Consider the following 14295-nt stretch of genomic DNA (forward strand, 5'->3'; position numbering starts at 1 on the left):
TGGGTAAATTACATATGCCTATTGCTTATAGCCCCTTTCGTGACTGCGATGCAAGCCAGGGGCTCGAATACGCAGTCACTTATGGCTCCGTAGTAGCCAGGTTAATTTGCACCACCAAGCACTGCTTAAAAGCTAGCGGTGGGTCCAAAATATATCAGATATAAATTTCAAAGGTACCCAGTGTTCCATTAGGGTTTCACACACACACGCGGCGGGGTTTGAAAGCTCGGCGTTGCTAATAAACATTTTTAATCATTTTTATAAACTGGTCAACACTGCTCAAAACGGCTGTATTTCCGGCATTGGGTGCATGATGCGCATGCGCTGTGATGGCGCACCAGGCAGCCAAATACGGAAATACAGCAGTTTTGAGCAGTGTTGACCAGTTTATAAAAATGATTAAAAATGTTTATTAGCAACGCCAAGCTTTCAAACCCCGCCGCGCGTGTGTGTGAAACCCTAATGTACCTTTGAAATTTATATCTGATATATTTTTGACCCACCGCTATCTTTTAAGCAGTGCTTGGTGGTGCAAATTAACCTGGCTACTACGGAGCCATAAGTGACTGCGTATTCGAGCCCCAGGCTTGCATCGCAGTCACGAAAGGGGCTACATTGCTTAGTGATTAGATTAGATTAGTTTCATAGAGTATATTTTCAACCCTTTCCCACATCAACGGCAGTGTGAAGGGCAAGCTGAGATCTACAAAAACGATCTACAATTCTACAATTTATACATCTATGCACACACAATTTGACAGGGACAATGGCAGGTAATGGCGAGAAGTCAAAATCAGACTGGTGTGGTCCTTTAACAAATCTGTAACAATTGAACTTTTATTAAAAATATATATATAATAATAAATAAAAATGTATTAAAGAAAATTACACACATTCGCCTAAGGAAAAATAAAGATTAAGGATAGAGTAACTTTTTATTCTTACCTTGATAAACTGTGGTTTGGCTAACCTCACAGTTGCTATGAAACAGACTCTGTCCTCAAAGGCAGGATGAAGTGATCGCTGGATCACTCCTTCAAAGCCATTTCGGGTCGAGTTAGGCACTGGGGGAAAAACAAAACCAAAGACAAATGAGACCTTTTCACCAGCCAGCGGGCAGAGAATGAATCGCTGTGATGAGCCTCGCTTACCATTATTCAAGGACTTGAAGTTTCCAATAAACTTGACGTATTCATACACAGGGGGCTCTTTGGGATCCATTGTCCCTCGGAGCATGTGGCAACAGAATTCTAACTGGTTTTTAGCTGAAAAACAAATGAATCATTACGTTACCAAAAAAGGATCTAACCTTTGATGCACTGAAGTTTACACAACAGAGCTTTAGTGAAGGTTGAGAAATAGTTGCAATATAGATGATGATGATGGCTCCATAGATACAATAGTGACCCTGCCATGCAAATGAGGAAGAAAGCCCCAAGGACACAGGTCGGAAAGAATTGCAGTACTTACTTTTCAGATATTCAGGCATTATCGTCTCTCCCTCCAGTATGTGAGAAGACAAGACCTTGTACACATCTGAATGTTCCCCCACAGGCAGGAAGTTCAACAGGTTCTGATCCACAAGATCAGACTGAAATATAACACAAAGAGAACTTTAACCCTAATGACGAAGTGATCGCAACACCGCATAGAGCCGTATGGAAATTGTAATCACGATTAATTTAGGGGCGTAACCTAACTAGTTTGGAATGCGAGGTCATTACGTTCCATTGCCATGGTTATAGTGCGCATTAGCTCGCTGGCTGGCCTGAGCCACTTGACAGAGGTGAAGATCAATTAATTAAATATCTACTGGATTACTGTGTTGCAAAATGGAATGGAATTAAAGGGGACATGCATTGCTATTCCTAGCACTATTTGGGCAACTTTACACAATTCCTGTGAGTCTATTGAACACATCTGTAAGCTTTTATTCAAAAAAAAATCATTGTTTTATATTTCTAATCAAGTACTCAAAAGCCAAATTTTTCTCACTTTGGATTTCAGGCTGTGTTGACCTGGCTCCGCCCATAAGCACAGAGTGACAGTCATCCACACAGTCTGCGACTGGCACAGAGAGAGATAGAGAGAGACTGAGGGGGATACTAATTAATTTCGCCGCAGGGGGGCATAATCCCACGGGACAATGCATTGGTAACTTGTTTCAAATTACAATATATACCCCTGTGATTATTATTGTATGGATCGGAATACGGGCGTGTGCGTGGGAGCATGCGCAAAGATGAATTGAAAATGGGGGACCCTGATGTAAACAAGACGAAAGTCTTTCTCTGGTCTGCATCCCCTTAACAATTGTGTGTATTGAGCTGTACTGTATTGTACCCATTCTGCAATCTGTTAATAAAGTTTTCAATCAATCAATCAAAGATATAACAGTGATATGCTGGTGCTCGACTGCGAGGGAGAGAGAGAGATAGAGAGGGAGAGAGAGAGGACACACGGAGGCACGGAGCACTGTGTAAACGCTGCGTGTGTGAGAGAAGACGGGTCCCTGTCTCTCTCTCTCCATCTCTCTCCCTCTCTATCTCTCCCTCTCTCTCGCTCGTCCGCTCCCTGCTTGCAGTCAAAACCCGTTTGAGGAAGTGTCGGGTTACACTATGTGCTCTCTGCCTCGCTCTGTTTGAGGAAGAGAAGATTTTCCACTCGCTCTGCTGTCGCTGTCAACCATAGAGGGGGCATTAGTTATGCAAATCAGTACCCTATTCACGTCAACAATACCGTCAAATCAGAACAGCTTAGTTGAGTGAGGGAAGATCTCGTGAACTCGAGACTAGACTGATGAGTCAATATGGTAATTAATGACACAGACCCATTGATACTAACCCCTATTACTATAAAACCATGCTAAACACAGACAAATGTATAATGCATGTCTCCTTTAACTAAACAATTACTAAAATGAGCTAAGTTACAATGTAACAACAATATAGTTACACATGCCCTAGGGTAAGTGTAAATGATACAATGTCACAGAATTATAATCACGGTAAAACTGTATTATTTCTGCCACACAGCATTTTGCAACACAGTAATCCACTAGATTGAATGTATTGATACAATACCTTAAGGTGCTACATTTGTATGTAGAGTAATCATTAATAATCATATATATATACACATCCATAGAGCTTATAGAAAGGTACATAATAAAAGTATAAATCTTTCCCACAAAAAGTATTGATTATTGAAAAATGTTGGCGGGTCCAAATTTAATGTTGCATGCATGTATCCCCTCCCTACTTCCCCATTTTCACACGTGCAATGCACCTGATTGGATAAATTGCGCTCCAGTGCGACATCTAGAGGCTGAATCTGATCTATAGCACCTTTAAATATCTATCTTGCATAATGTGATGTGCTACAATGCCAAGGGGCTAATTCCAGCCAGCAAACTAACATGCACAGGAAACAAGATGATGTTACTCACATCTTTGATGGGCCACTTATCTTAGTAATAACTTTTACAAACCAAACCAAGTAGATTATGTCATAACATGCATATTTAGGCGGCTACGTGGTGCAGTGGGCAAGGCGCTCACCACGAATACTGGAGACGCTGGGTTCACCTGTTCGAGCCCAGCGCTCCACATTGCTTTCAGTTTAGCTGGTCATCCGTACTAATACACATTGGCAGTATTAGGGGGTGGGAAACTGATGGGTGGGGATCAGGCGTTGTGGACAGCGACTCCTACAGGTCGGTTGGTGCGCCTGCGCAGTAGAATCAGGAAGCGATGGGGGCGGCGGCCCTCCAAAGCGCAGACCCCTGACGCTGAAAGATCGCGCCGCGCAGGTGAAAAGATGCGACTGCTGTTACCTCGAGTATCGGAGGGGACTCGTGCTATGTATGACTTCTTAGTCCACATTGCAGCCGGCTTGTGGGAGGCAAGAAACAGCGTTCGAGACAGGGGAGGGTTGAATTGGATGACACGAAATTGGGATGGGAGAAAAATAGAAAATGGGAGAAAAAGTGGATAAAAAAAAATAACATGCATATTTAGTAGCTAATATTAGTTACAAACTAACTAGTAGTTACTAAGCCTCTAATGTGGACTTTTACACTCCAACTTTGGACAGAGATTGCGCATTAACCCACATTATACTCACAGGCAAATGTTCTAGTAGGGAAGTCACACTCTCAGAAACATAGATAATATTCCCATCGGTCATAATTGCGAGGAAGAACCCATCTAATGCCTGTAGGAAAAACATATGGTTAATATGTCATCCATATTCTTTCACCGTAGCACAGGAAATTGACCCATCTCAAACCCTGCCCTGTTTTCTCCATCCTCCAATCACAACTGTTGCGGGAAGCAACGGTTGTGATTGGAGGATAGAGGATGGAGAAAAGAGGGCAGGGTTTGAGAAAAGGACATTAGCACTCATTAGTCAGACATACAGGTGCAGCTCAATAAATTAGAATATCGTGGAAAAGTTATTTTATTTCAGTAATTCAATTCAAAAAGCGAAACTCGTAGATTATAGATTCATTACACACAAAGTGAAATATTTCAAGCCTTTATTTGTTTTAATTTAGATGATTATGTCTTACAGCTCATGAAAGCCCAAAATTCTGTATCACCAATAATTTTTTTTTAAATAGATGTATTTTTCTTTTGTATATAGAAATGTTCATGTATGTTCACTCAGTACTTGGTTGGGGCTCCTTTTGCACAAATGACTGCATCAATACAGCTAAATATATAGACTTTTCCACGATATTCTAATTGAGCTGCACCTGTACTGTCAGAGAGCCCCCATCTTACCTCCAGCATCAGCTGAGTGAACTCTTCATTACTAAGAAAAGGAGGCTTCCAGTCTTGTCTGATCTCACTCGACTCCGACTGAGCAGCAATTTCTGATAAGAGCAGGGTGGAGATAAAACACATCAGAGGTGCACTTGAAATGGAAAAATAGGTCAGGGGGGGGAGTTAGGAGACGTGAAGGTTCCTTCCCTACCTTTATGTTTGCGCAGGAAGTCAATGCTATTCTGCAGGATAGTGGACTTGTCCATCTTCCGGGTGTTGCCCGGCAACATGGTACCCAGCTCCTTGATGAGGACATTGAACTGGTCTCTTCGCTTCTTCTCCGACTTGTTACGAGACACACTGTGGGGGATAAGGAAGGACACAAAGTCACCCACTGTACTTTTGATTAGTAAAACGTTTTAATGTGGGCAGATTCTCTCTCTGCTGCTTTCATGTAACAACTAATAACAGTGGTACCACGAAGGAGCTATTTTCTCCCATCGTTAGAACATAATCATTTGATCTACAGTGTAGGTGGTGATTAATTAACGTGTTGCTCCATCAAAGCCCGCGGGGGATCTCACCGTTTAGCTTTGTCCTTTTCATCTTCTTCCATTAACCCATCAAATATACTGCTGTCATCCCTACGAGGGAAACAAACCAGTCAGACCAGATAACTCATCCTGTCATCAAGCTGTATTATCCGGTGAGCATGAGCACAGACGACGATGCTCGAATGACTGAATTAAGTAGAGAAAGTACATTTAAAGGGGCACTTCACCAAAAAAAAAACAATGCCGATTTATTTTGCACATAATCTCACAGACGTGCAAAAACTCTAAACGGTTTTGCACACATTCATTTAGTTTGGCAGTTATTGAGAGTAAATTAGTTTGAATATGGCCACCAGTGATGTCATCGTGGATGTTGGATCCGTGTGTTAGTGTTAATTACAGCTTGATGAAATGATAAGGTAGCAGTCCCTATAAGACAAGATAATGCTATTTTTCATCCACATAATTTCTGTAATTAACACAAGGATCCAACATCCACGATATCATCACTGGTGGCCATATTCAAACTAATTTACTCTCAATAACTGTTTGGTGAAGTGCCCCTTTAAAGCATGTTTACGGTAAGCTGGTTATGGAGTTGTAGCATCATGTTATTGATTAATCTCTAGGCCTCTGTGAGACAACCCCCACTATGACAGGTTTCACTTCTGTCAAATTGAGAAATTAGGCTTTATTTTTAACTGGTCGGTTAGACTGGTAACTACTATATGATAATTTGTTGGAAATTACTCACTAGTTAAGTTTCAGGTTTCTGTGTATAAGAGCATCTGTTTAAAGCCCCAATTGGTGATTTTCTTTTACCATATCAATGTGGGGTATGTTCACATACATTCAGGCGCGGACTGGCCATCGGAAAATTCGGGAGTATTCCCGGTGGGCCGGCCGGTCCATCTCCACTTGGGAGGGACGCCCAACCTCTCGTGTTTTGTGTTTTTTTAAGCGGACGCTTTTATTATGAAATTCATAGCGCAGAGAACTTTTATTATGAAACAGGAAACACCTCCACCAATGCCTTAACCTTGCCAGTGCACACCAAAACACGGGAAGCAGATGAGATTTGGCTTCCGACCAATCAAATCGCATTAAAAGCAAAAAAAAACTATCACAGGTAAGAACGATCTGACGTCAATTTTAGCTTGATCCTGCAATGCTTTTATACCGATCGGGCTGATAAGCGTTTTTAGTGTTCAATACGAATGCTGTTACTGACAGTCAAATAATCAGAAACGACCCCCCCCCCGTTCATGCATTCATGATGGAACATAATACCTATGACATAGATCTGATTTCGGAATAATAGCGTGTACAGGCAAGAAATGGCAATGTCTATAGTGGAATTGGCATATAACTCAGCATTTCATGAATTACCCTAGACCGCTCTAAAACCATACTTATATTCACCACGGTATAACACAGGAACGTATGGATGGAAAAATTTATTATTTTTCACATATTGAACGATAGATAGGTGATGGGCCATAGTATTGTATCCATAGATATAATATAGAATATAGTTATAGCTCTACAAACAAGGTGATGGATCCTATCTATCTAGCGGTGGCGTTGCTACAGAGGGCTGCGTCTAATGGCTGGCACTGAAAGTGTTCATGATTAATGACTAATCGATAAAATAATCAAATGATTAATCGATAACAAGCTTTTCTTTATCATAAATCGATCAATAGAGATCCCCATGTGGGGTATCATTGGAAAGCCACACTCATTGGCTACAACCCTGTCCAGAGAATTTCGAGATCGCCAAATGATTGACGGGAGTCGGGGGTGGTAATGTGTACTTTGGCGCACGCCTCACATATCGGCATGTAACTCGAGAACCGCTGAACAGATTTTGTCACCTGAAAGGGCAATCAACAGGCAACAAATAGGGCTTTAATTCCATCTATATATTGTATTAGCCCGGCAAAGTGGCGCGTCACAAATCATCCTCAAGAGGGCCCACATGTGGATGTTAACACATTCACGGCCAGCCATTAGATGGGCCCCATTCTAGGAAGGCCAGCGTTCCCATAACAAACGTTCACTGTGCATCACGTTGTTTGTAGAGCTAAATCTATATTTTATATTATAGTTATGCATCCAATGTCATTGTCAATTGACAGTATGAACCTTCCGTTCAATATGCCATAAAGAATATTATTTTTTTCATCAATACGTTCCCGTTTTATACCGTGATGAATATGCGTTATATCGGAATGATCTGGGATAATTCCTGCAAAGCTAGGTATAAGGCGCTAAGCTAATAACGTTAAATCGATTGGCGTTTCGTCCCTACACAAGCTAGAGTTAAAAATCCAAATGCATTTGATCGGTATTATGTTCCACCATGAATGCATGAAAGGGGGGGGGGGGGGGGGGCGGGGGAAGTCATTTCTGATTATTGATTACCAATAACGGCATTTGTTATTACCACAACATAGGATGAGCAGGGGGGTGGCTATTAAATCCGTGCACGATCAAACTGAAATTGACGTCAAAAAACCTGTGGCCGGGGCGGCTAAGTGGCGCAGTGGGCAAGGTGCTCGCCACTAACGCAGGAGATGCTGGGTTCGAGCCCAGCTCTCGGCGTTGCTTCCGGCTTGGCTGGTCGTTCATACTAAGACAATTGGCAGTATTAGGGGGTGGGAAAGCCGGTGGGTGGGGATCGGACGTTGTGGACAGCGACTCCTACAGGTCGGTTGGTGTGCCTGTACAGCAGAATCAGGAAGCAATGGGGGCAGCGTGAGCCTCCCACGCGTTACTCCTCGCCACTGAGAGATTGCGCTGGTCAGGTGAAAAGATGCGACAGCTGCCTCCTCGTGTACCGGAGGGGACACGTGATGCAAGGCTTGATCCACATTGCAGCCGACCAGTGGGAGGCATGGTCTAACAACGTTAGAGACAGGGGAGGGTAGAATTGGATAATACGAAATTGGAATGGGAGAAAAATAGAAAATTGGGAGAAAAAGTAGATAAAAAAAAGAAAATGTGGCCGGTTGGATTCCAAAAAGAATTTTCCAGTTATTTGATCGCCATCTGGTAGATCGATATGTCCATTGGCCGATGCCATATTCCTTTACTGCATAATAAATTCGGCGTCGCAAAAAGTATTCCAGGCAATCGGGTGAAGCCCTCGCTTCAGACTATCAAAAAAGTCCGCCGGAAGCGTAAAAAAGGTGACACCAAGTGTGCAACAGGGGAAACTGCATTCTCGAGACAGCGCCAATACCAGGATCTGGCCGGTACTGCACTTTCCGAGTCTCAATATGCCTTTTCCAGCCAAAATACAGCTCTGTGACATTGAATAGGATATTAAAATCGAATAAAAGAAAAAACGAGTTAAAACGTATATATACGTAATTGGCCGTCAAGCGCTGGCTCCCAATCACGTATATATATGTGAATGGCAATGTGTTAAGAGGTTAATGTTGTGTTTTTTTTTCACATGTATCCAAGAGTAAAGACCTTAACCCTATCAAAACAGCAGTCAAAGTGTATATTTTCATTTTTACCAATGTTTTATAAGATTTACAGAAAATAAGAATTTATCAAAGAAATGCTAATTATATCTCTTTTATCGTGAAACCGTGAGGAAATGACTAAATCCAGATTTAACACTGCCATTGGAAAGAGGAGCCTTTTCCCTATCCATAGATGTATGATTTGGTCATAATAAGGTCAAGGTCAAGTTCAAGGTAAAATATGAATTTATAATTTAAATGAATTATAATTTATTACTGTATCTACAAATCCTTCTGTTTAATCATCTTCCCTTTATTCGTTTGCTTAGATCTTTTGTACACTTGATCTCAAGAAGGTGCTGAATGAGCTTAGTGAGTGAAATCAATAGCACCTCAATGTTTTCATGGTGTTATTCACCGGCACAGATGCAAAAATAAAATCATAATTTATATTCTCCTTTTTTTAATTACAATTGACTCAAGCCTAGTAACAGACACAATATTTCTGACACTGGGAATACATACCCCCAGGTCCCTAGATGCTCCTAGATACCAAGAACATGCAAATTGACCTTGTAGAAGTGGAGCAATCTTCCATTTACTTAGGCATGAGAGAGAGAGAGAGAGAGAGAGAGAGAGAGAGAGAGAGAGAGAGAGAGAGAGAGAGAGAGAGAGAGAGAGAGAGAGAGAGAGAGAGAGAGAGAGAGAGAGAGAGAGGGCGAGCGAGCGAGCGTGTGTGTGTGTGTGTGTGTGTGTGTGTGTGTGTGTGTGTGTGTGTTAGAAAGAAGATACTATGAGGGGCGGCTACATGGCGTAGTGGGCAAGGCGCTCGCCACGAAATCTGGAGACGCTGGGCTCGCCTGTTCGAGCCCAGCGCTCCACATTTGCTTTCAGTTTAGCTGGTCGTCCGTACTAATACACATTGGCCGTATTAGGGGGTGGGAAACTGATGGGTGGGGATCAGGCGTTGTGGACAGCGACTCCTACAGGTCGGTTGGTGCGCCTGCGCAGTAGAATCAGGAAGTGTCGGGGGCAGCGTGAGCCTCCCACGCGTTACTCCTCGCCACTGAGAGATCGAGCTGCGCAGGTGAAAATATGCGACTGCTGTTACCTCAAGTACCGGAGGGGACTTGTGCTATGTATGACTTAGTCCACATTGCAGCCGGCTTGTGGGAGGCAAGAAACAGCGTTCGTGACAGGGGAGGGTTGAATTTGATTATACGAAATTGGGATGGGAGAAAAATATAGAAAGAATGGGAGAAAAAGTGGATAAAAAAAAAAGAAAGAAGATACTATGAGAAGGCTGTGTGTGTACAATACATAATGTGTGTACAAGTTGAAGGTTATATAGTGTTATGTTTGTGGGGGGGGGTAGTAAGAGAGACAGAGAGAGGGAGAGATAGTGTTTTGTGTCTGTGTTAGAAAGAGAGAGAGAGAAGCGTGTTGGTAAATTTCCCTGTTAGTCTCGGATTTTAGTATTGCAGAAATTCTCCAATACCCATACCATACCCTGTTTTCACCTGGTAGGTATGGGACCAATATCTGATATACCACTACCAGTATCGGTGTCAGTGCAGTTTTAAGTACAGCCCACACAGTAATGGTGCTATATGGGCCATTCTACATATAATGGACCTTCTGTTGAGTGACTCAGCTGTTATGAGTCTCTTCCTCTCAGCAGCGGAGAGAACCCACACTGACTTGCTGACTTGAAATGATGTCAGAATGCCAATTAGAATTTCCAGAGCCAGTGTTGCCAGCGTTTTCCCCTGCATCACAGAAAGGCTAGCAATGCTGCGGTCAGAATGGATATGAACTTGTGTAGACAAAGGAAGACCCTATGCCTCTATTATGTGCATAAGCACGCACACACACACGTTTTCTCGCATTTAGAGCACATGGAAATGTGCATGTTCCAATATTTGCCACCGGGGGAAGCAGTAGTGACGATGCTGCCGTCACATTTCAGCTACATAATGGCCACAGAGCAGCAGCGACATCCTTCATTAGTCTTCATCATTCCTCTCTTGGGCAGGACAGCTTTATTAGCCACCCTGAGTCACACCGAGGTCTATCTATCATAATTTCCTCCTATTCATTCATGAATATGAGCCATCGAGCTTGAGATGATAGAATGACTGAATTTTCATTCAATCAATCACCGTGCAACTTGCACCGTGCAATCCATTCTTTGTGGATCTATTCCTAAGTTGTGCTTTTAGCAGTGCATCTATATGAATGACGTCAAATAAAAAGGGAAGTCCCACAGTACACACACACACACACGCATAAGCCTTCACTAATATGTCTACGTCATTCTCAATCATATCCATCTCTACACGTCATCATCCATATCTCTCTGTAGTGTACATCATATCTATAATTCATATTATGTACACATGCACACAGAGTGGAGAGCATTCCATCCACACCCATCCTCCACAGACAGGGTAGCGGAGTACAGTATAATTTTAATTTCTGGTTAAACATTAATCCTAATGGTGTTTACTGTCATAGGAGAATGAACAAGCCCTGTCCTACACAGAGACATAACCTTTTCATTTCCACCAGAGTTGTGCAGTGGTGGTGGAGGAAGTACACAGTTCCTTTTACTTAAGTAAAAGTAGAAATACCCAGATAAAATAGTACATAAATAGTAAAAGTGCTTCATTTACTTTTCATTTAGACTTAAATACAGTAGACGTATTTGATATTGAATGGTACTAGTGATAGTAAGAGTAAAAAGTGGTCCAGTTATGCTGCTCTGAATATGTCCTCTTTAAAAAATGTAAACCAGCAATCCTAAAATACTCAAGATTCATCAAACAATGCCATGTCACACACAACGTCCCCTAAAATCAAAATAATCCTAAAGTGTACCTCAAAACTTTACAAAATCTAGTAAAGTAAAAAAAAACACTTAAGTTACCTTCCACCACTGGAGCTTTGCGTATCTAAGGCAGTGTGTCTGCCTGGTCTAACCTCTTCCTTTACTCAGAGAGGAGTGTCTGTGGCTGTGGCTGAGTGAGCACGCTGCCAGAGCTCAACACACTCAAACTAAACATCAAATCAACAACATGCTATATGATATAAAATATAACAGAGGTTCAACACGGTCTCTTAGGACAGCTATGGATACAAACAGCATCTTCTCTGCCACACGGTCTGGCTACTTATTACAAGCAGACACAATCAAAAGTGGCAAACTGTTTGGCCCTTCTTGACAGGCGTGCGAGACCCTAAGGCCACTATCCACAGGTTTATAAAGATGCCTGGGGCTTACCAAACGTCAAAACACACACACACACATGAAGGTCCACGTGCACACACACACACACACACACACATACACATACACATACACACGTGCAAACAAGCTATAAACAGACCTTAATTTGAAGGAGGGTTAATGATTAATTTCTGTAGTGGTGCAGGTTATACTAAATTACTTTAGACTTTGAAGTAAACAACACCCACAGACTAGGCAGGGTATTTTGGTGCCTAAGATCAACAGCTTCCCCTTCACTGATCCAAGAGAACTCCCTCTTCATGAGTTCATGTTCTATTCTGTTGGCCGCCGCATTAGCCCTGCTCTAATGACAGCACAAAGGAAGAGGCGGCACCGACAGTGGGGCCACCCCGGCCACTGGCCCCTGGGCCCCTTCAGTCACGTGAGAGGCCACACACACACACAAGCAGAAAAACACCACATGCTCAAAATGGAGGTGGTCCATGCTGCATGCTAATCCTTGGATTAAGAGGATTCTGGACTCACTGGGGAGAGAGAGACAAACTCGCCCACTGTCACTCAAGCTGCCCAGCACATCAAATCATTAATGAGCATAGTGAGTCTGGTCAAAAAGCCCAACAGCAACATCCCCTCATCATGGCTACTGTGGTCCAATATATTTGAAGTTACATTCAGAACCAAAGGCTCCCCAAGTTTTGAGGTTGATGCACTTGGACTCAATTTGAGCCTAAACAACATGTGATGTGAAGTGATGTATTATGGTAGCATCTAGATCCGTTTTTCATTAAAAAAAGAAATGTGTCGGTTGTGGGAACAGGTACGTAAGGTGAAAATGATGACTAGCTACGGCTTTCCAGCTTTGGCCCAACAAGTGACGACCCCCATTCAGATCACAGCCAACATCCTTCCAGGGGATGGAATATAGACACAGCACGGTGGTGTAGTGGTTAACACTGTCGCCTCACAGCTAGAAGGTCCAGGGTTCGATTCCCGCTTGGGGACCAGGTTTCCGCGTTGCCAGGTACCCAGGTGGGGTATCTCCCAGGCCTTTCTGTGTGGAGTTTGCATGTTCTCCCCGTGCTCGCAAGGGTTTCCCCCCCCTGATAAGAGAAACCCAATGGAAAAACATGCACAACAGATGGCTAACGCTGTCGCATCCCTGACGAAGACAGACAGGAGCACTTGTATCGGTCCCCGGGGTGTGGCCCCTCACCGATGCCCATATATGCTCCCGGCTGCCCTTGGGGGGAAGGACGATGGGATGGGTCAAGTGCCGAGACTCAATTGCATCGGCGACCCAACTAACTGCATGTGTGTGTGTTCCTGTGTGTGTGCCGCCCATCGCATGTGTGTCTGCCTGCATGCCAAATAAAGACTTCTCCAAAATCCAGTTATTATTATAAATATATATATATATATATATATATATATATCATAGGCAGCCATGGTAAAGTAGTTAGTCTGACTCACCGGTCTATGCTAGAGGTCATTTTGTATCCTGTTCAGGGTCGCAGTGGTGGAGAGGGGCCTTTTAATCGTGAGGTAGACATTTGTAAATGAGCCTGTGAGGGAAAGGAAATACAATTCATCAACATTTTGCAGTGGTTACATCACTACCGTTTCAATTCAAAAGATGTACTGTATAGTGAAAGGTCTATAGAGATAGAGCAGAAATATTCATATCACACCATTCAGTAGGACGTTTCTCAATATTGATATGAGTGTGTATATATAAAGGCGATACAGGAACAAAATAATTAAATATCACACCATTTAGATTCAATTATTTTTAAGATCACAAGATCACAGATCTGCATACGTATCTCATAATCCAATTGATAATCCAATTGATGTCATATTGGACTGCATGGTAATAGGATGTGTGATACAGTATCAAACTGAAACAATTCATTAATTCATTCAAATCATTTAATGAGAAATCTGACTTAATTATTAGCTTTTTAGACAAACAATTTTGTTATAATATTAAATATGAATAATATAATATTAAAGAATAATTGCCCAGCCCTACGATAATGCATCGTCTCTAGGGCTGTCTTAAATACTTCGAAGCTTCGTTCGATGGGCATGGGATTAGAATATGAATATATATATATAAATTATTTTTGCAAAATCAACTCTACCTCTCTTTGTTAATTACAACAAGCAATGCTGTTTGTTATTTAAGATGAGGTCGGACTCGGCAATGACAGATTTGTGTTCATTGTGCTGCTTTTATAAAG

General features: G+C 42.4%; 1 protein-coding gene across 1 annotated transcript in view; it reads right to left on the reverse strand.

Moving 5' to 3' along the window:
* clocka (clock circadian regulator a) overlaps positions 1-5409 on the reverse strand; it is a 29043-nt gene extending 23634 nt beyond the window's left edge. Inside the window, exons 1-7 of the mRNA XM_084336580.1 lie at positions 5354-5409; positions 4981-5129; positions 4788-4879; positions 4126-4215; positions 1471-1591; positions 1152-1265; positions 946-1064 (exon numbers count right to left, since the gene is read on the reverse strand). Of these exons, the coding sequence (XP_084192706.1) occupies positions 946-1064; positions 1152-1265; positions 1471-1591; positions 4126-4215; positions 4788-4879; positions 4981-5129; positions 5354-5385 (717 nt within the window). The 5' untranslated portion in view covers positions 5386-5409. The remainder of the gene's footprint in view (positions 1-945; positions 1065-1151; positions 1266-1470; positions 1592-4125; positions 4216-4787; positions 4880-4980; positions 5130-5353) is intronic.
* Between the last annotated feature and the right edge of the window lie 8886 nt (positions 5410-14295).

Source organism: Notolepis coatsorum, assembly GCF_963971535.1.
Source record: "Notolepis coatsorum genome assembly, chromosome: 2".
NCBI classification, from domain to species: domain Eukaryota; kingdom Metazoa; phylum Chordata; class Actinopteri; order Aulopiformes; family Paralepididae; genus Notolepis; species Notolepis coatsorum.